The sequence below is a fragment of the Trachurus japonicus genome, chromosome 16 (genome assembly GCF_045865225.1).
Source record: "Trachurus japonicus isolate A0001 chromosome 16, Traja_1.0".
In the NCBI taxonomy this organism is placed as follows: Eukaryota; Metazoa; Chordata; class Actinopteri; order Carangiformes; family Carangidae; genus Trachurus; species Trachurus japonicus.
In genome coordinates, this window is record NC_140922.1 from 27,939,334 (window position 1) to 27,961,733 (window position 22,400).

Consider the following 22,400-nt stretch of genomic DNA (forward strand, 5'->3'; position numbering starts at 1 on the left):
AGGGGAGGTACCTCTTGCACTCCCTCTCTCCCTCTCTCTCTTTTCCTCTCTCTCTCTCTCTCTCTCTCTCTCAAAGCTCAGCATCTCACGATGCATGAATCCACAGGTCTGACGATCCACACCGAGGCAGCATCTTATCCATCAGAGCCACTTGGGGTGGGAAGGATTTGAGTCACAGCTCCTGCGAGGGGTGAGTCATTCTTTATCTCCCGTCTGTTATAAAATGAATTCAGAAAATATCTCTGCATTCTCACATCACTTTATTGTCAGAAGTTGCAGACTAGTGTCATGTAGTAGCTGACGTTACACAGGCAAATACAGACCTGAAGTGTTTGTGTGTGATTTTACAAGTCACCACTTTTGTTATTTTTGTCTAAGTTCATGTTTGTGATTTAAAGTTCAGACTTTGCGGTGAATTTATAGAATTTGTTTGTGTTTTGGTTATAAAACATGTTGCAGCCACGTGGTATTTTCTGCTTTTTGTTGGAAACCTCTTGATGACCACAGTTATATGAAACTCTGATAGAAGATCACCCATGGCTTTTAATATCTTCTGATTTAATGGACTGAAAGCTGCAGAGATAGAGCCTCATCAGAGAGAGAGGCTCCCTGTGTGAGCTGCTCTGCTACTTCCTATGGAAACATAAACACAGAGAGGTCCAGATGCTGCTTAGTTTCTGGCATTCTGCCCGGTGGGTATTTGCTTTAGCTGAAGTTACTATAGCCCTGCATTAATCCAGAGTAATGCTTCACACAGCCGGTGCATAGCCAAGAAATATTAAAGGTGAGCTTTCCCCAGCCTGTGAGCAGAGGGGGGCAGTTGAAAACATGTTTTACGTATGTGTCACACCCAGTAAAAGACGAGAGCTTCGTTAGCACTAAGGAGACTTAACAGACGCCACCGCCCCCCCGGTGTGAAGGAAATGCTCTGTTTTTTCGGTCTGTTCTTGTTGCAATAATTGTCACCACACACAAATTAGTCAGCGGCACCACCGTGGTGAAACAGAAACAGTGAACCTCATCACTTGATGTGAGACGAGGAGGTTTCTCTGCTCTGCACTGCCTGACCTGAATCTGGGCTCCTGATAAACACGTCTCCTGCTGGGGGATCAAAAAACTCCTCACACAGCTGCCGCACACACACTTCAGTGGAGTTACATCATGTGGTTTGTTATGACAAGTTCGTGTCTCCTGTGGGATTTGTCATCATATGCATATGGTCCTAATTATGAAGAATATGAAGTCATATTCATTAGCATTTGGCTGACAGAAGCTATAGGTCAGAAAATTCTTGGATCATGACTTGAATGATGGTGGCATCATCTGGGAGGAATAAAAAAAAAGAAAAAAGAAGCAATTTTACATCATGTCAGTGATGGTGTGTAGCTATGGCAACTTTAAAAAAAAAAGTGGCTCATGACCATCATCATGTTTTGCTATCATCCATGTCATCGTCATTGGAGCCGGTCCCATCATGGGATCAGCTGCAGATCGAGATCTCCGCGTTGTCCTCAGTCGGTTCACGCTCCATTGGTCAGTCGTTGTGTTTGTCCACACACACATCAGAGAGCCAGAGAGACGCTCAGCGGGAGCAGCTTCGGTCTTTTCACTTCTGACAGACGACAGACGGCAGACGCTGTCCTTTTTTAACCTGTTAGTGCATGCTGGGAATTAAAAGCTCACAATTTAACAGGTAAATGACTCTAATAGGCCAAGGCATCAGAAGTACACAGCCTTTTCCATCGCTGCCCCCCCCCTCCCTCTGGAACTCACTCCCCAGTTCCGCACACCCCTCCTGCACACCCCTCCTAACATCAAAACTCACCTTTTTAAATTAGTTTTACTGCTGTTTTTAATTGTATTTCACTCTGACTTTGCTCTATTTTATGATTTTTTTAAGTGTAAAGTGTCTTTGAGTATTTGTAAAAGCGCTTACAAATAAAATATATTATTAATATTATATTATTACAAGAGAAATACATGAATACATTTTTACTGTTAGTTCAGTAAATTATGTTAAATGTGTTAAAGATATGCTGCAAAGAAAGACCTGCTTGTGTAACTCAACTCATGCATGGTACTGGCACTAAAAGTCACATCATGGGAGTTAATTCACTCTTGCACGTCCTTTCACATTATGTCCGATTAATGTACCACTGCTCATGGAGCTGCTGCTGCTGCTGCTGCTGCTGCTGCTGCCGCCACTGATAAACGTTTTATTTCACTGATAAACGTTTTATTTCCAGCAATTTGTTGACTTTTCTTAGAACGAATGGGAAATCGTGTGACTATCAGAGATGAAGATTAAATCTCAGAGGTCGACATGGACTGGTTTTGGGCCGAGCTCTTTCGCTCGTAATTTCAGTTGACATGACAGGACAGGAATGCGTTGAGGTCTCTGTGATGATGACACGTGATCTGTTGTGATTGACGACTCAGCTAGTGTGGCTAACCAGCTTAATTGAAAATGCTGGCAGCGGAGTGCAGTCAGGATGAGGCTGCCTTTTTACAGCTGAGTTTATTGCACATTTCTAAATAAAACTTAATTGATACAGACTGCAGCTGTGATTTCCTATAGCATATTTTCATAATTGTAAACTTACCGGCATGCTTTGATGTGGTTTTATGACCAGTTTGTTTCAACTTATGCGAGGAAATGTGGTGAGGAAACCGTAAATGTTGGGTGGAAAAAAGTGAAGAGCAACAAGTGAGCAGAATTATTTCTACTTTTATTTATCATAATTAATTGGTGATACCTGATACCTGAAAAATACATAAATGGCGTCCGTATTGGTGCATCTTCACATGATGACGTGAACAAGATGATTAAGAAGCAGCAGGCTGGTTCATTTACACCCTGATCACAGCTCTGAGACAATGAATTCACTGAAATTCACTTCATGAATAGTTAAAGCAGGTAAACTAGGACACATTAATAACGTAGCATCACCATTTGGTTTATTATTTAATGGTAAATTTTGACTCTGTTGTATAACTGGTATAACCTCGTTATAACTTGTTTACAGTTGTGTAATTTCCCCGTGTGGTGTTACATGTGTGCAGGCTTGCAGGTTGTTGTTTTGGTGTACGATTAACATTTTCATGTGATTAGATTTAATTGCATTTGTTGCGCTGTGCATAATTGATGTTGTCCTTCACTCTGAATGAATCATGTAGAAAAAAGTACATAAACACAACACAAGCCGTCCCCTTGAGACCAAGTGTCAGCCGTGACCAGGAGTAATTTGTTTTTCAGTCTCTCTGTCTGTCTCTGTGATGCCTTCAGGGACTTTCCCTGCAAATTTGGTAGAGTCACTTAAATGATGGACATAATGGAGGCTCCTCGAAATGTCAGGCTGAAATTCACAGGTCTCAATTGTTATAGGTAGACGAGTCAGCAGTGGGAATATCACTCGTTAACGATTAATGGCGATCCTCTGCAGGCAGGTGGTCTCTGCTGGAGGCTGGTGGGAGGAGTCTGGTCGTCAGGGTGATGCACGACTGCAGTCAAACTGTTGGTTTGGTTTTGTTTCTCTTTGGATTTATTTTCTCTTTTGGATTTATTTCTCTTTGAACTCATTTTTAGTCGGGTTGTGACATTTGAGCGTTTGTTTGTCTCCGGCATTGTGACGGTGTGTTTCCTGCAGGATGAATGTTATCTGCTGGTCACATTTCTGCATCTCCCAAATCTGTTCCCCTCGTGATGATTGGAAATTTTGGAAATTAAAGGCTGAAATTCACAGGATGTTGACAAATCAGCTCTGTGAAATTGATTGATTTGTTGTCTTCCTGTCAGACTGAATCCAGGGTGAACACTATCTGATGGCCACATCAAAATCCACCAGTCCTGTTCCTCCTGTGAAAATGGTGAATTTTCGGTAATATCAGGCTAAAAAAACCTTTTTAGATTTGTGAGAATTGGATTTATTTGTGATTTTCCTGACAGACTGATTCCAGGGAACATTCACTTAGACTGGTCATATGTCTAGTTTTATATCTGTGGTCAGTTGACAAAGATCTAATAAGGTCTAATAAGATAAAACGAGGAAGTGATGACATTTTATACCCAGATGGGCAAAAGGTAACTTCATAAACCTCTGCAATAACACTTTAAGTGCTGTAACTGTGGTGGAGGAGATCGTGACTTTATGGTTGGTGGAGCCAGGCGACCATGAGGCAGTAATTCTAGTTTTATTCAGATTTTATTTCCCACATAAATATACATAAAACCTCCATTTTACTTAAAGTAATTATTCATATATTCTGTTTGAGCTGTTCTGTGCACCTTGTGTGGGTTGTGTGCGTGTTAATACTGTAGTTTACATCCAATAGGTTTTCTCGCAACAGAAGAACTTCAAAACCGCGTTGTTCAGTGACACAGGCACAAGCTCACAGTCAATAACAGAGGCTGTCACCACACAGGAGAAACACAAAGAGGCTCAGAGAGAGAGAGATGAGTGCAGGTCTGATTCACAGCGGGGTGTGTGTGATTATGACAGGTGCAGTCGGCGCGGCAGCACCTCGAGCCCAACAACCGTTCGCACAGTCACAAAAATTACAGTTTAATTTTAGCACTTCAGAAATTGTGAATGAGGGAGGCAGCCACGAGTCGGGGAATGAATTATACAGCCGAGCGGCTCTGGTCCTCACATGCAGCACGTGCTCTGCCCGTCTCTGACGTCACAACTTCAATCTCGAAGCAGCAGTGGATGCTCCTGCTCGTGAGGCTGCAAACTGCATATGAATCATATGTATAGTTATAGTCTTCTATCCAGAGCGTGTCTCTTCTGTGATAGAAGCCCCCCCTCAGCCTTTTTTGTGTTGTTCTTTGTTTCATTATTCACTTCACTGCTGTTGACTCAGTTGCTGATGCAAAGACAAAAAAGTAGAAGCCCTTTGATAGACTTTGAAGTGGGTTGATGTTTCCATTATTATGAAAAAGCCCCTTTCTCATGCAGTGAATGCAACATTTGGAAAAAAAAAAATACATTAAGAAAATGTTGGCCTCGGTTTTTTCAAAGATTCTTTTGTGCAGAAACTATAAATTAATTCGTATGAAAGACACGTTTGAAATAAAAAAAAAGAAAAGAAATGCTTTGACAGTCTGCAGTCGCTCTCTCTAAAGTCACATGAAAGTGAAATTCACTGATTTATAGGGATGTAAAAAAAAAAAAAAAAAATCAAGCAGGAACCCACGTCTATCTTTGTTTTAATTGTAGTCCCCACAGTTTAGTGAGCCTTATTGATCCTTTTACTTCAGCTCCCGTTCCTATACTTTATGCATTAGTAGTCTTGTGTGGGTGGATTTAAAACAATGAGCTGACAGGGCAAAGATGCAAATGAGACTAAAAGGGAGAAAAAGGCTCCTGCAAGCAGAGCTGTGGTGCACTTGCTTTTAATTTGTGGACATTTTGCATGAAGCTACTATCAACTCTCCTCATTATTATTGATGCAATATCTCATATTATTGATGCTATAGACTGACGTAGCCCCACAGCTGTGTGGAAATGTAAATAACCTTTCATGTTCAGTCTATAGTGGTGCTTTTAGAACATTTACATAACCACTTAACAGAGAGAAAAGTCTATATCCCTCCCAACACACACACGCACACTTCATTTTCTACTGTTTATAGTGGAACTAATGAAGATTTATACTTAATTAACTTACAGTTCAGTAACCTGTACCCTCTGCCTGAGGGCAACAGCTCCTACTCTTTTGTAGAGGATGTTGTTTGGGTAGCTGGTGTATTTTTTTTATTTTTTTATTTAAACCAAATGACTTGCTCAGACATCTCCTGAGAAGAGGATAATAGCAGCATTTCCAATAATTATCTTTCCCCTGAGTTTAATGGACAGATCATCAAAACATGTTGTGATGCTGCACCAAATTCAGACAGATAATTGTTTCAGCTTTGGTTTAAAGTTTACATCATGCCTGTGTTCTCATTATCTTGTCACAGTTGATATTTTTGATTATTTGTAAGTTGTGTTGAGCTCTGTTTGTTTTTATTATTAATTATTATAAAATTTGTAACACTTAATTGTTTCTCTTCATTCAGTCCCTGTTGTGCGTCTATTCTGCACCTTTTATACCAAGAAAGAGGATGTTAATGTGAAGCCTTTTGTAGCATGAAGGTCTCATTAACTTAAACTTCAACTAAATGCCAAACTAAGAGCTGCTCTGTTGACGTTTATTCACCTTGAAGAGGAAAGTGAGAATATTCTTTGTTGTTGTTGTTTTCATCTATGAAAAAAATGTGGCTTTTTTTTTTTTTTTATCAGGGTCTTTCTAAACAAAATGCATCTTAAGTGTCATTAAAAGTACAAAACTCTTGTGCAGTGCAGATCCGAATAATAGGAGAAGGTTTTCTGAAGAAAAGGTTTAAAATAAACTTAAAAAGTTAACCAACTCAATAAATGTGATTCATATACCAGCGCCACACACACACACACACATATATAGAGATATATACGTATAACCCAAAACACTGTTTGGCAAACAGCCTGTGGTGATTCAAATACATTTTTAGCCAAATGAAGGTTCACCGAACAGTGGCATTACATAACTTTCAAAGACACAAACTTTGTTGCCTACTGTTCCCTGAGTTTAAAGTACAAGGAGAAATTATAAATCACTATAGAAACGGCTAGATGGAAAGCTTTTATTCAATTTGTACTGCACTTCAGTCTTTCCTTTGTGGTCAAGTAGGAACAAAGAAAGTGCTGAAAGGAAAAAAAGTGTTGTTTTTTTCTTCACCGTCTCCTGCAGATCTATTAGAGGTGGACTCTTCTTGCTGATCTGAAGTCTTTGGGCTGAAATGCACCTTTAAACAAACCTTTTAAACTGTCAATACTAAAAAAGCACTTTCTTTGTGCCTGAACTCATGCAGGACTATCTGGTCCCACTCTGTCTCTGAAGATATGTAATCTAATCTGAACTATGCAGCGCAGATTTAATGATTTGATCTAAAATTTCATGAATGAAAATGTGAAGATAATTTTTTACTTGAAATACAACGTGCTGTTTTCTTCTGCTCTCACGCTGAATCACATGGGGAATGTTAAGTTATACTAATACTACTATTACAATTAAATCTAGGCATGATTGCAGCCATTATTACACATGTTAATGATGTGTAGCAATCAATAAAAAATGAAAACTTAATATGGGCTGAAAAGAAAAGACTGTGTGACATTTAATTCTAAAGAAAACGTCTGCATCATCATTCCAGTTGCATTATACATTCAATCCATCCACATTTCCTGTAATTATTGTGTTCAAACAACAGGAAAATGTCTTTAACAGCTTTTCCATTCAGCCCTGAAGTTGATTACACTATCACTGTGTCACTTAATGTGGATGTAGATGATGACATTCACACGCTCTGCTGCCTAAACATGGTTTAGAGCGGGAATAATGCAAAATGAGATGAGGTGAATCTTGTGGTAAATTAGTTTTATTTTGTCATCCGTGCTTTTGCTTCCCGCTCTTTTTTCTTTCCAGGATTTTTTCAGTCCTGTATTGTAGACGCCTCTTGTCGTGTCGTGAGCCAGTTTATGTTACCAAATGTATAAGCAACTGAGATTGAGTCATTTGACACGACTGGAGGGGCTGTCTGTTACAGCGATCATGAGTTAAGGAACAGAGGAGGCGCTCGCCTGAAGGGAACAGTTACAGTTTTCTCTTTCAGGTCTGATCTCATCACATCTCATCAGCTGCAGGCGGCCGCTTCAACACTGACGCTTTTTGTGTTCAGTGTCACGTTAGGGCCTCTTATCTCCTTTTTTTTTCATGATGACTAAACAGGAATGTTCAAAACAAACTCTGATGGCATTATGGCTGGTCAGCTGAGGCTTAATGTATCTAGATACCATATAATGGTTTGGTGATTGTGACGGTTCGATCTCCTTATGTGACATGAAACGTTCTGATCTTTCCAGTTGTGATGAAAACATGTGGTTTTAAACGCTACAAAACCGGCGTCATCCAGTGTCTAAATTTAGTCTGTCTGATTGGTATCTTTATATGAACATGAAATTCTGGTAAATCAACTTATGGGGTACGTAACGTTATTTAACTCACAGTTGAGTCCTGGTGGAAAGTTATGGAGATGTGAGGCGACAGTGAGAAGCAGCCAGTTACTTAGTTTAGTTTAGTTTAACCCTGAGTTTTATATGAATTAACAGTTTTATTCTCTGGGGCATTTCAGTGTTAATTGTTCCCTCCTGTGTTTCAGTTTAGAGACAAATTTTCAATGGAAGTTTTGACTTTAATGTAAGAGAACAGTAGATACAGTATTACAAAATGAAAATATAACTATTTCATACTTAAATGTTAGATTTCAATGCAAACAATTTATGTTTTTAAAAAAAAAACGCTAACAGAAACATGTAACGTGCATCCAAACAAGCCATTAGCAACTATTATTTATAACATATAGCTATTGTTAGCAACACTATAGTTTGGTGGCGCAGTGCAGGTGGCGCAAGGTAACGCAGCCGGTCTAATGCAAGTTTCGACCAGCGCAGCCTAGTGCAAAGTCAGATTGGAAGATTGGCAGATCGCGCTGCGCTGAGATAGGCGTGGCCGCGCAGCAGGGGGAGGCGTCACAGATTCAGCTTGGTGCAGTGGAAGTTTCGTGCGAAAATGTCCCGCCGAGGTTGCGCTGAAAGCTCGCCACCTCCAACCAGGTCTACTCTCAGCGCAGCGCGAAGCGCAGCAGGTGCAGTGGAAGTTTGGCTGACTGACCTGCAGTGCACACACGTCACCCAGACCTCACAGGCAGATCTCCACAGTTCCAGGCACATTTCAATGCAATAAATATCCACAATAACCACTATTTAATGCAACTAATGGAATCAACACGTGAATTTATATCTATATAGATTGTCCCGTCAGATCAAAGCAGAGATCAAAGGCTGTCGGCAGCGTAATGGAAACTCCACCTGAATTAACACAGCAGGGACGAACTGGCACTGAAAAGCAGCTGTGGATGTCCCAAAAGCAGGACTGAGGGTGGATGACTGAATGTCGCTGCCGTGTTGAGATACCACTCTGCCCTTGTGATGATCCCCTTTATTTATTTATTTACTTATTAATTCATTAGCGCGAACGACCGCAACGGCCGTAATGAAAAACAAAACACAAATCTTCATCTCTCTTAGTCCACCACAACAGCCTCGGTATCAGATAGTCAGTATATAGCCTACTACAGTATACTCAGCATCTCTCATCACAGAAAAAAAAGAGAAAAAAAGAGACGGACAGAGAGAGAGAGAGAGAGAGAGAGAGAGAGAGTCCTTTACGCTGATTTCATCCCGCATGGTGTTTGTTTATGTTGTGATTAGTGTAGCCTACACCTCTCATCTTGCTTACACAGGGTTTGAATAAATGTGAGTTTCTTTATTAGTTTATTAGTTGTTGTTTCTTACATTGGGCAGGGGTTCTCAGTGTATCAGATCAAACCTGATTAAGGATATTAGTAAACTCATTATTGGTCACTCTGAGCTCGGACCTCCGGACCAAAACAGCTGTTTCCTCCTGGGAGAGGTTCGGCCTCTGGGGTCGCTGTCTCCTCCGTCCATGTCCAAGTATAAAATGACAAACTTGCAGCGCGCATCGCCCGCCGCGCAGTTAAAGGTGAGGAGAGGAGCTCATTTGATTGGTGAAGATCTGACTCGGCTGTGTCAAACCCACTCCACGCCTTTCTCTCCTCCTCCTGTCTCCCTCCCGCCCTGTCTCCTCCCTCTTCACCGTTTGCGCCGGTAGGAGGGACGAGGGGAGGGGCTGCGCTGGTCTAAGTCTGACTGCGCGGCCCACCAAACTTGCGAAATGGACCTGGGCCACACCCCGTTGACGTGGCGAAGCTGCCCTGAGGTTAGACTTCGCCCGGTCTACGAAACTAGGGCCCTATAGGTTGTTTTTACACATACAGTGTGGTGTAAAATAATGGCGTATTTGTTTAAAAAAAAAAAGCCCATAACTCTATTGTTTTAATCTTTTTTAATGTTTGCCCCTTATTTGGACTTCTGTTATTCTCAATGAACCTCACGTAGCCTATTTGTTACCTCTCAGTGAACTTTAAGGCTGCACCACAGATTCCTCACAGGGCACATTCAGCCACACTATGATCCTGTTCGGATGTAAGAAGCCCCCGATCAGAGGGCTAGAGCAGTGGTGGAGCCATAAGAACCCACAGCCGCCACTTTCAAGATCAGGTTGTCAGATTCAGATATGCCCTCTTGTCATAAATTTGGGGTAGAAGGTACCAGGGTCTCCATCTCATCAAGTTGAGCAAAGAGTTTTCACAAAGGTCCGAGCCATGGTGCAGTGATAAGGTGGCATGAGCATGAAAGAGGCGTGTACAGTAATAGGGAGAGGAGCACCGGACAGAAGAACCGTCATAAAGACCTACGATCATGGCAGACCCCTCAAAGGTGCAAATAGTAGAGGGCATGATGAGATTAACTAGAGCAAGTAGTAGAGAGCATGGTGAGATTAACGTAATAAATATGCCAAACTAGTCCTATAATTGATGTGCATAAGCAGAGCATAAAATTAACACCCACCAAGCGCTAATGGCGGGTAAAAAATTAGTTTGGCGTGTAAAACAAAAATACATCCACCAGTGGCCGATGAAACATTTTGAACTGCAATTCCTTTGCCACAGAGTTTATTTCTATAGGGATGCAACAGGATGAACAAAACCCTGATGCAAACCGTCAGGGTTCTGTTCCGTCCATCTTGTCGGGGTTTATTGCTCATGATCCCCCTAATTATAAATTGCCTCTGAAATAAACTGCCGGCAGCGGTTGAACAAGCCTAGATCTGCCACATAGCAACAGCTGATCACCGGCAATGAAAACTTTTATGCATTTCATGCGCGCTCCCACACCATTAATGTTGGCATTAATAATAACAAAAAGGATCCATACAGACGTTGATTTAATAATACATCCTCCAAGGCTTCAATTCAAGTATAATGTAAGTGGTCAACTGATCAAACAACATGATAAACATTTCCAGAGGCGAAGTTTCTCAACAACAACACTTCTTTCTTCCTCTGGAGCGACCTATTGACCCAGGGTCTGGCTGTTCTGTTTGAGACAAGGATCCTTTGGTCTCTGTTTCCTATCAGTCTGATAGTTTGATCATGGGAACAGTCAGGAAGTGTCAATTTTGGGTCCATAACTCACAACTGTCTTTAACAATGAGTTGATTCTTTAATGGTTTGTGTCTGACGCCAGCCAGACCCGGTAGTTGATGTTTACCATGATGCCATAAGAGCGGCATCAACCTTTTTTAAAATTTATTTAGCTTATAGTCAGGAAGCAAGTAGCTAATGAAATGAAACTCTTGAGATCTTTTCCTTTAAACCAGATATGTCCCTTATAGATGTTATCGGCTGGATCTCTACTTGCCCTTTAGCTTTATGGAAAAATTACAGTGAGTTTAAGCTCATTGTTCAGCTGGGCAGCATCAAACCTATATTCTGTTATACCTATTGTGTCCACTGCATGTGCGTGACTCACTGAGACTGAGCTAAACACTTGGTTTGGCGTTGAAAAGGTGAAAAAATGACTCAGACGTTGAAGTAAGTTGAGGCTTTAGTGTTTGTCTTACAAAACCAGACACTTTTTCTCTGGTGAAACTGAAATATGAATACAGAAAAATGTCTTTACATACATAAAAGGCTAAATTGCAATGTTAGCTTAAAACATAGAGCTACGTGCTACATACAACAAAGGACATTTAGCATTAGCTAAAAAGTATGAAATAAGCCATCAATACCCACAGACTTTACACTGGACAAATATAATATAATAAAACTCAAAAACAAAGCCTCTTCAGGGCTCAATGGCAGTGGAGCAGATTAAAAGAGGGATGCACAATAGCAACCAAGATGGCCGGTCTGACCTGACCTCACCCATGTGCCTTTAACAATCAGTAATAAAGCACAGAGTTTCAAAATAAAAGCGCACCTTTCAAAATACAGCTAGGAGTAACTGCTGCGTCACATCACAATATAGATAGCTGCTGAGGACGGTGGATCATTTACCAGCTGGAGGACCAGATGTTGTTTGGACTCGGCTGTGGACAGACATAAACCTCTGCTGGTCCATATGGTCTCTTTTTTCTTCTACATATTGTCTCTTCTCCTTTGCAGCCTGCTTGAGAAAATGCCAGCTTCCGGAGAGCAGCAGTGATCTGGACCAGAGCCACAGCAGGGATGAATGCATCTGATGAGTCCTCCTACCATGAGGAGGCGCTCCTGGGTAACTCCACCTGGGATTACTCCTACTATCACCAAAACTACACCCAGCCGCCTCCACTGCTGCAGGACAAGACCAGCACGTCCAAACCGGCAGCATGCGAGCAGGTCCACATCGCCATAGAGGTGAGTGTTGAGCTGCAGCTGCATGTTTGGTGTCATTATCTCTCTCACTTCATTATAACACAGTTCAACTTTGCTCTCCACTGTCAAACCTTAAAGTTGTTCATTGCTGCATGTGGCTTTAATTGAACTGCTTCAATATAAAAAATACTTGAAAAGGCCACTGTTTGTTTTAACTTTAATTTATTTATTTTCTTGACTTGACTCTTCATATATAATCCTACTACCAAAGCACGCAGCAGTTGACATATTGTGCACTCCTTTAAATACTTGGACATTTCAACCCTGGACCATTATTGTAAGATGTTAGAATAATAACAGCATTTTTTCTCTGCAATTTACAATCAATGTTCTTCACCCTTCAAGGATAATCATTTTTCAAGGTGTATATGAAAATATATTTTGAAAAAACAAACAAAAAACATAGATTAAGTTAGCAATACATGAAGATGCCTGAAAAATAAAATACGTATTCTAAATATACTCAAATAACTCATTTGATTTGTCACAAATAAGTTACCCGGTTACTTTCCCAATAAAGGGTCAATGGAGCTTCCATTGTGTGTGTGATTTTGTTTGGATGTTTTTAAAGTACCTGATTTTTTGCACGTGTAATTTTCTACACATGTAAGAAGAGACAAATTTCTGCCTTTTGAATGCTAATGGAGGGCAATGAAGTATTTTCTATTCTATGCTCTCTAACCAAGCCATGCTGCTCAAGACCTTGCGTCTATGAGATGCAAGATTTTTTTAATCAAAGAGCAGCATTTCCTTCTCAGACTATTTGCAAAAATAACTCTGTTTTGCACATAACTGATAATTAACTTGTGCACTTTCATATTTATCTGTTAATCCTAGCTATACAAGGTTTAGAAATCTCTGCTACTCCATCTGTCTGTTTCCTCTTCTCATTAGCTGCAGGTACATGCACACATGTGTGTTACATGTTGTTTTTTTTCCGATTGAAATTAAACCGCCTGAGGATTGTGAATTACATGTGAAGCTATTTATTGCAGTGTGTTTTTGTTATGTGCTGTGTGAAAATAATGAATGGCATCATAAAGAAATACACGTCACCTCGTGTTAATATCAAGACATGGGGGATGTGCACAGGAATAATGAAGCCACATAACAGTAATCATGTTATATCATTTCACATGGTGCATTTTCAACATTTCACGTGTTTGTTCTGATTGAGTTTCTTTTTGTGGCTGCGACTCTGTTTGGTTTTTAAGCCAATTATAATCACAGTGTTAACTGCGGCTCCATTTGAATGCACCTTTGTCTCTTCTCAGGTCTTTCTGATCCTGGGAATCATCTCCCTGCTGGAGAACATCCTGGTCATCACGGCCATAGTGAAGAACAAGAACCTCCACTCGCCCATGTACTTCTTCGTCTGCAGGTAAAATAGTTGTAATGTTCACCATGCAGCAGCAGCAACAGTAAACCTGATTTTACACGCTGTCTTGCTTCTAGCTGAGGAATTAGTCGTCTTTTAGTGCCGTTTTTTTGATTGTCCCTCCTCCACGTTGTTACAACACATCCAGGGTTTGATGATCTCATTACGGGTCCTTCAGGTAGAAATGAGCTCTCAACTCCTCTTCCTCCCACTCTCTGTTAATTATGTATAGTGTAATATTTGAATAACCAGAGGACTGAGATAATAAAAAAACCTGGATCTGAACTCTGCTCCATGAACAAGGTGAGTGAGGCCTTGGGATAAGGTAATAATAAAGACATACGTCGTCCTAAGGCCAGTCATATTTCACTTCATGCTGTGATGTAAAAAAAAAAGAGAGGAACTACACTTTTATGAAATTGCTATTTGAAAAAATTATCATAAACTGAGCCTGTGGTGGTGGTGTTGATTCATCTTCTCCTTCTTTTACATTTGTGACTCAGCCCCTTAGGTGACAATTTAACCAACTATTCATTTAAAAGCCCATTCAGAGCCTCCTACGGTCCCACAAGGACAGTTTCTAATGAGGGCAATTCACACAACGTCTCCCACAGGAAAAGCCTCACACACTTTACATGACACATGGCAAAGAACACGGTGCACAGTGTGTGTTTGTGTGTGTGCTTTCGCTCTTGTTGCCGTCCAGTATTTGTGAGGAAAACTGTGGGAAGTCTACTGACTTGACGGAAACACTCATATAACACGAACGATAACAGCATGAAACATTATTATTTACTTCTCGGGGGTAATAATGAGAGATACAGTTCATTCATTTTATTAAATTGTCACCATTTGGACTTTTAGTGGCCACTAGAGTTCACCATGGAGTGTTTTCCCTTGTTTTTGCTCACCTGTTTCTCATTGGGTTAATCGTGGTGTTGATCCATTGTCCTGTGGTCTCAGCATTTTAACCCTGTGTTTTGGTTTGGTTCTTGTTGACTTGACTTATCTTGGTTTTGGATCTGAGTTGTGGATTTACCCATGGATTCTATGCTGATTGTATAATATTCTTTAGTTTTTTTGATCTTGGTTGATTTTGCTTGTACCTTTGGTTTCTTTTTGCACTAAGTAATACCTTTTGAACTTTTTGCCTTTTCTTTTGCATGTGCTGTTGTTTCACTGGATTAGACCATCTTTGAAACCAGCTTTTGTTTGCTCCACACTTAAGTTGTCCTTAGCTCCTGGGAGCTCAAAGGTTTACCACTTGGCTTTCTACTGGGAGTCCTGGGTTTAAATCCTGTGGTGTGATATATTCATTTGCTCATTTATTAATTACTTGTTGGCAGCAGCAACCCTCGGGCTGTGACATTCAAACAAGGCCAACTTTTGCCAAGAAGAGAGCAAACAGTCTGGACTGTGACTTTACCACCTGAAATCCTGATCCACCAGACCAAGGGTATCATGTTAGAGACTGACAGGAGGGGAACCAGATGTGGTGTCCAGCTGCTGTGAAGCTTCTCTGTGACAAGTGGTTATCTGAGTTAGCCTTACTGTGAGCTGCAGCCTGTTTCTAATCAACATCCACAGAAGTGAAGCTCACTGGGGCAGAATACTGTGTGAGTTTGCTTTTTCTGTGTTCAAGTTCAACATCTAATGTCCCAAGACGATGTCATGGCCTCTCTTCAGGCTGCTGGTTGATGGGATGGCAGGACCAGGGTTGTGCAAGTTCACTCACAGTGTGAAAGTCAAAATGAGCTACTTTACATTCATCCCTTCTTCTGTTGTTAAAGAAAAAAGTTTTTCTTCAGAGCCTCCTCCTGTTGGAACACCTCATGCAGCCTCGACTCCCTGCAGGTTTCCAAACTACATGAATTACTGCATCCTACTGACATTACTTTTTAAAAGCAAAGAAGGATCGATGCAGGTTAATCTTTCATGTGCATGTGCTTTGAGTTTGACTCAGGTGGAGGAACTTTACTTATGGTTTGACCCTTTCTTCATTTATTCGCTTTATACTTGAAAGAGCACTTCAACTCAGTGTGTTGTCTCACATTTGTTACTGATGTGGCGGTTTGTTATTCACATCAAGCGTGGAGATTTCTCTCTGAACTGATTGGTTGACAAATGTTTTTCACACCTGTTGTGCCAGTTGCTACTCCCTCTCTATCTCCTTTTCCCCTTACTATCAAAAAAATCTAAAACAAAAATCTTAGAGATTTTTTTTTTCTTATTCCACAAGCTTATTCATTCAAATGTTTCCAAATAGGAAGACTCTTATCATTGTCTGTAGCTTCAAGTGCAATTGAGAAACAGGCAAAAAACAGAAGCCTCACATAATAAAAAAGGGGGGGTGTAATTAGAGGATTGTCAGGCAGATGCAACAAAACAAGGATGGAAAAGGCACAAGAGACCTCTGTTTATAGTAGATACAGAGAGATCCCATATAATGAGGATATCCATGTACCATGAGAAGCTTAATAATATAAATAAATACAATGTAGAACAGAGATCCACTGCATGAGGGGGTGTAAATGTACAGTACAGCATCTTTGAAAAGAAGTAATTAACACTGTCTCCAATCCAGTCTCTGTACTCAAGGAGATTTGTGCTCTTATATATTTTTTTTTTTCAAAAACCTCATCCCCTAAGAACTCATGAAAATAAACTGGTTAATCTGTCTATTACAAAGGAAACATCTCATGGTCATTGGGAAAGTGTTTGTGGACCTTCATGGGGTCTTTGAATCCCTGGACTTTCTTCTTGCATAGCTATTTAAAACCTTTATCGAATACGATCAAACAAAACTGTTCTTTTTCATAAATAATATGTGATTAATTTCTGAAATGTTTGGAATCAATCAATACAACCCCATTTCATAAACTTTTCAAGCAAAAAAGACCTCCAAAGATGAAATGTGGAGATCAGATAAACCTTTTGTCAAGGCAAGGCAAGGCAAGGCATCTTTATTAATATAGCGCATTTCATATCAAGGCAACTCAATGTGCTTTACATAAAGACAAAACTTTTTTTTTTAAAGAACAGCATAAAAACAAACAATACAGTTAAAAGCAGGAGCAAAGAAGAATAAAAAAGTAAAATAAAAGAAAATAGATAAAGTTTAAAGTCCTAAAAAAAGAGCTCAGCTATAAGCACATGAAAAGAGAAATGTTTTTAACCTGGATTTATGCTGCGTTCAAGACAACTCGGAATTCGGAAAAAAACAAGCTCCGAGTTGTAAAAAATGAATTGAACGGCGTCGAACTTGGAAATTACAGGTCGGAAACTCCGGTATCATATCAGAGCTCCGACTTTCCGTCTCGACGTGACGTCACTTAACATCAAAACATGGCAGCCCTCGTCTTAAACGGTTAGAATTTAGACATTTGTAAGTTATTTGTTGAGGTTTGAATGCATATTTTTGTGTAGGCCTATTATTGCAGTAGCCTATATGAAATGCGTTTATATTAAGCTGTGATTGTTGTATGGTGTGAAATTGTGGTCTTGTATGTGACGGAAATAATGTTTAACTGTTATCAAGGCTATAACATTATATGTGCACTCATCTGCACCGTCTCCTCTCCTCCAAAATAAACATAATTTACTGCTGCATTTATTTTTCGTATTCAGCTATGAGCCACAATATGCGACTCAATATATGAGTTGGGAATCGGGGATTTGAAAGTGTGAAGAATGATCAGCGTTGACTCGTTATTATTTAAACGATGCTGTAACATTGAGTCAGTGTCTCGGTGTCTTTCTTGGACATGGATGTACAGATTTGTCTGACCCTGACCTGTCTGTCTGTCTGGCTGTTGCAGTCTGGCCGTAGCAGACATGCTGGTGAGCGTGTCCAACGCCTGGGAGACCATCATCATTTACCTCCTGAACAACAGACAGCTGGTGGTGGAGGAGCACTTCATCCGCCAGATGGACAACGTCTTTGACTCCATGATCTGCATCTCTGTGGTGGCGTCCATGTGCAGCCTGCTCGCCATCGCTGTGGACAGGTAATGATGGAGGGAGAGAGGCGTTAATGGAAAGATAAAAGTCGAGTTAGTTGTCTCGAAAGTTGTCTTGAAAGTCTTAAATAACTGTCAGATCCCTGCAGCGCACACACACACACACACTTATACCTCTTTCTTATTATTTCTGCAGGAGACGCTTCAAAAGCTTTTAAATGAAATTGAATTTTTAATTAGATGCTCTCTCACACGAGTCACCGTGCATAATTGCTCTGTTTGGCCCTGGAAGGTCACACGCTTTTTAAGATCAGCTAATGTGAATGTAACATGAAAACAATTACTACTTAAATAGGCTTATTCAAGAAATAAAGGTTGTGCAATGCAATTAGCAAGAAACAGAGACTCACAATAATAACTGGGTTTGCAGGCCCCACAGTTTCCTGATAATTTCCCTGCAACAGAACTGATATGTATTTGTGTCTTTTGGGGGAGGATCCTGGGGAGTTTCTGTTAATTACCAGGATCATGGAGAGAGACACTCTTTCAGTTAATGCCTGCAAATGAACACTGTGCCATTATGTTGTTTAATCCCATTTTGTCTTAGTTGTCAGTGCACAATTTCAGCTGAACTTTTTCAACAGGAACAAACAAATAGATGGATACGTTTAAATTGATTTCCTGACATTTCTATTGGAGAAATTCCTATTCAAATCAATATGTTATATACCAGACTATATCTCTACCTTATAATGTCCTCGTTTCTGTCAGATATTCAGCTTGTGAAAAGAAATATCACATATGAGGAAGTTATGTCATGTGATGTTGACTTGATCAGACTCATCTTGACCCTGGGAAAAGGAGAACCCCTAAATCGTATTCCTGATGGTCGACCAGTGTTGGGGGGAGCAAAAAACGCCACGAAAATTGATGCAGGCAAACCGGAGTTACACCATGACTAGGCAGCGCTAGGGATAGCAACAACGCTGGCTTTTAACACCTTGCCAGGAGGACTAGTCGGAAACTAGCCGTTGGCTAACACTGGCACTTTTACATTTTATTATGTCCATTAATGTGCATTGTCCTCCTTAAATAAAAATAAAATAAAAAATAAAGGCTAACCTATGGGGGCAATTCTTTCAACCACAACAAACACTCCAAAAACAATCAAATATCTATGGTACATGACTTCGATCCTTACGAGACACCACTGAACTCATATAGTGTACAGTATAAACAGTAAACTGTCGAACAGTGCAGTGGTAATGTCCAAAATATCTCCGACTGTTTATTTTTGTAAAGAAATCATCACAGCAAGGAAAAAGTGTTTGTTTCTGTGGTGGGGAGAGCAGGCGCTCTGCGATCGGATAGTAATGTCTTTCCAGGATGTTTCAGAGTTCGGCTGTCTGAGGTGAGTGGCTACATGCAAAAACAGAGTTTATACTGTTTATACTGTACACTATATGAGTTCAGTGGTGTGCCGTAAGGATTCGAGTCATGAACCATAGATATTTGATTGTTTTTTGAGTGTTTGTTGTGGTTGAAAGAATTGCCCCCATGGGTTAGCGTTGTCGCTATCCGGGTAGCCATGGTGTAACCTGCATCCATTTTAGTCACGTTTTTTGCTTCCCCCAACACTGGGTGACCATCAGGAAAACGATTTAGGGGTCAAAAATGGCCAGAATTCTCCTTTAAACAGGAAGCAGCTATTAGTGAGTGGAAGCGTGGGCCAACAGGTCCGACTGTTTACACACAGAGGGACAGTCTAATAGAAATGACTCTGGAGTTGCCTTATGGGAAATAGAGCTGAGCACTCGGTGTGCAAACTAACTGCAGTGCTGCGACAGCCCCAGAATGAAATTCCCTTGGTCACAACCTAGTGCAGCTTATAATTGCTGTTGATGTATCGCTAGTGAAAGCAGTGCCATGGACACCTGGCACTGAGTTGGTCGACGTCTTACAGAGCAAAGCAGCAGTGTGAATAAACCAGTCCAGTAGTTAGCTGTCAGCTTTCCTGGGCTTGTCGGCTGAAAACATGCTGCCTGCTCTCTGTCCGCCCACGTTACACTGCACTTATTTCAACTGGAGGTGTCTAGAGAGATTAACCTCAGGATTGTTAGATAAACTGTAATGGATTGTATCTGCAAAAAAACAAAACAAAAAGACCAAAACCCCATCCAAAAAATATGACCTTTCCTTTCCTGTGCTATGCTGCTGTGTCTATTTTCTCCTCAACCCGCACACGTTGCAGCACCTCCAACTGAGTCTGAGCTCTGACATCCTAATTGAAATACATCGACTCAGAAAGCTCTCAGCTCTCACTCTTATCACTAAGGGCCGATGCACAAAACATTCGGCTTCACATTTTTAGCTGCCGTCAGCCGTCACTTTGACAAATGTCACTCACAGCAGCACATTCATTCTGCCAGTGACCTGATTGCAGAGTGAAATGAAACCTGTATTTTAATGTCAATCAGTTGAGAGGGGGGAGAACTGTGAGTGGTTTTCACCAGTAAAATGGTCCTGATTGTGGTGCATCGATTTCAGGAGTCTCATTATCGTATACTTTCATTCGGTGCTCACAATCATCATGTGGTTTGGTACTACGTGAGAAATATTAAGTTCATGAACCTGGTTATTTAGATTATAAAGAAATAAAAGATGCGCTTGACGTGCATGCTGCATTTGGTCCTATTTCAAGTTATTAAGTACCCCCTAATTTGAAACTGGACTGAATAAACAAACAATAAAGATGTGAATAACAATAGTGTGCAACAGGAGAGGACCAAGGATTGAACCCTGAGGTACTCCACAATAGCTCAACTCTATTTGAATTATGCGTTTTTCTTTTTTGGAAACATATTGTTCTTTACCCTTTGAACTAATCAATTAACCATTTAAACCAACACTAAGGAACTTTTCAACCTTCATATAATATTTTCATAACTTTTGTGATGGTACATCGACTTACAACAGGTTGAATGACACCTCTGTCATGGCCTGAGGGGGTCTGTATCGCCTTCACTGGCACTAAGCAGCTTTGAGGAGCATGGTGGGAACCCGGCTCTCACTTAAGTTTCACTTTCACTTTTGCGAGTCACGACAAGGAGGGAGCAGCAATGCGGCACCTTTCTGTCGGATTGTGTATGTGTGTTTACTGAGAAATGATCCACTGGTAACAGAAACTTAGTTTGGACGTCTTCTGTTAATTTCCATGCACCGGGAGATCAGGATGTTTACGGCGCTACGCACTAGTGCTCATGGGAAATGGAGTCTTCCTTCAGGCAAAACACTACCGCTTTGGGCCACTGGCGCCGCCAAACTCAACCAAAACTGAAAGTTCTTTAGTACTGCTTTAAGAGCATTAAACCCTTTTTTATAATTTGAAATAGGGATATTGTAATCAACAGTTTTAAAGGGACAACAAGGAGTTTGTATTTGGTTATAAAAAAGTCTCATATTAATGTGGATGAATCTACGTTACCCACTTGTTAATCGGTCCATTTTCGATAAATATATCTTTTTTTCTTTATCGTTATTTTTCCTAGTTTCGCGTTTTGCGGACACTGCCCGGCGGGTCATGGGAATAACGCAGACGAATCGCCGTTCATGGTCGGAACTACAACGGTATCTGATTGTCTTCGAACGTCCGACTTTCATTCTTGATTTGAAAATATTCTTGGCAAATATTTTCGCTTTCGTCCGTCTTGCGCCGGTCCAAGAATTTCACCGTGCGTGCAGAGGCTCATGGGAAATGTAGTGTGAAAACACTTTGCTTTCCAAAACTCCTCGTTGTCCCTTAAAGGCTTTTGACAAGTCTAAGAAAACGCCAAGAATTTTTTTTTTGAAAACCATATTGATGGCTGTACAGTATGTTCTTCTCATTCCAACTCTTGTGTTAATATGTGTTAATATCTACAGGTACGTGACTATCTTCTATGCACTGAGGTACCACAACATTATGACGGTGAAGAGAGCCGGCTTCATCATCGGGGGCATCTGGACCTTCTGCACGGGCTGCGGCATCGTCTTCATCATCTACTCGGACACCACCCCGGTCATCATCTGCCTGGTCTCCATGTTCTTCGCCATGCTGCTCATCATGGCGTCGCTCTACAGCCACATGTTCATGCTGGCCCGCTCGCACGTCAAGCGCATCGCCGCCCTGCCCGGCTACAACTCCATTCACCAGCGAGCGAGCATGAAGGGCGCCATCACGCTCACCATCCTGCTGGGGATCTTCATCGTCTGCTGGGCTCCCTTCTTCCTCCACCTGATCCTCATGATCTCCTGTCCGAGGAACCTCTACTGCGTGTGCTTCATGTCCCACTTCAACATGTACCTTATCCTCATCATGTGCAACTCTGTGATCGACCCGCTCATCTACGCCTTCAGGAGTCAGGAGATGAGGAAGACTTTTAAGGAGATCATCTGCTGTTGCAGCCTGAGAAACGCCTGCAACAGTCTGACGGGTAAGTACTAAGAGACTGAGAGGAATCAATCAGCAGTTATTGCTTTTTCTTGAACAGGATTTTTTTTTATTTTATTACCTATAGATGGTGGACAAATTGCAGGAAAAAAAACCCCCTGAAAAATAAGTGAAACAGGATGGAAGTGCCTGTAATCAGTCACAGGCAGCCACTGA

General features: G+C 41.0%; 1 protein-coding gene across 3 annotated transcripts; it reads left to right on the top strand.

The window, feature by feature from the left end:
• On the top strand, positions 1-22,400 carry mc5ra (melanocortin 5a receptor). 3 transcript variants are annotated; one of them, XM_085802968.1, is made up of 6 exons: positions 1-190; positions 12,170-12,400; positions 13,693-13,799; positions 17,615-17,803; positions 21,677-22,227; positions 22,312-22,400. In XM_085802968.1, the coding sequence occupies exons 2-6, from the start codon at positions 12,233-12,235 to the stop codon at positions 22,344-22,346; spliced, it is 1,050 nt and encodes a 349-aa protein (XP_085659094.1). In that variant the 5' UTR covers positions 1-190; positions 12,170-12,232; the 3' UTR covers positions 22,347-22,400. The 3 variants fall into 3 exon arrangements, with proteins under 3 accessions (XP_085659094.1, XP_085659093.1, XP_085659095.1); XM_085802967.1 differs by lacking the exon at positions 1-190 and having other exon boundaries at positions 12,119-12,400; XM_085802969.1 differs by lacking the exons at positions 1-190; positions 22,312-22,400 and having other exon boundaries at positions 12,119-12,400; positions 21,677-22,278.

What these genes read in the sequence shown, in the direction of transcription:
- mc5ra (XM_085802968.1), top strand. Translation starts at nt 12,233, where the DNA reads ATGAATGCATCTGATGAGTCCTCCTACCATGAGGAGGCGCTCCTGGGT. An exon ending in AGGTCCACATCGCCATAGAG is followed by an intron (nt 12,401 to 13,692) that starts GTGAGTGTTGAG and finishes GTCTCTTCTCAG; the next exon opens with GTCTTTCTGATCCTGGGAAT. An exon ending in ATGTACTTCTTCGTCTGCAG is followed by an intron (nt 13,800 to 17,614) that starts GTAAAATAGTTG and finishes TGGCTGTTGCAG; the next exon opens with TCTGGCCGTAGCAGACATGC.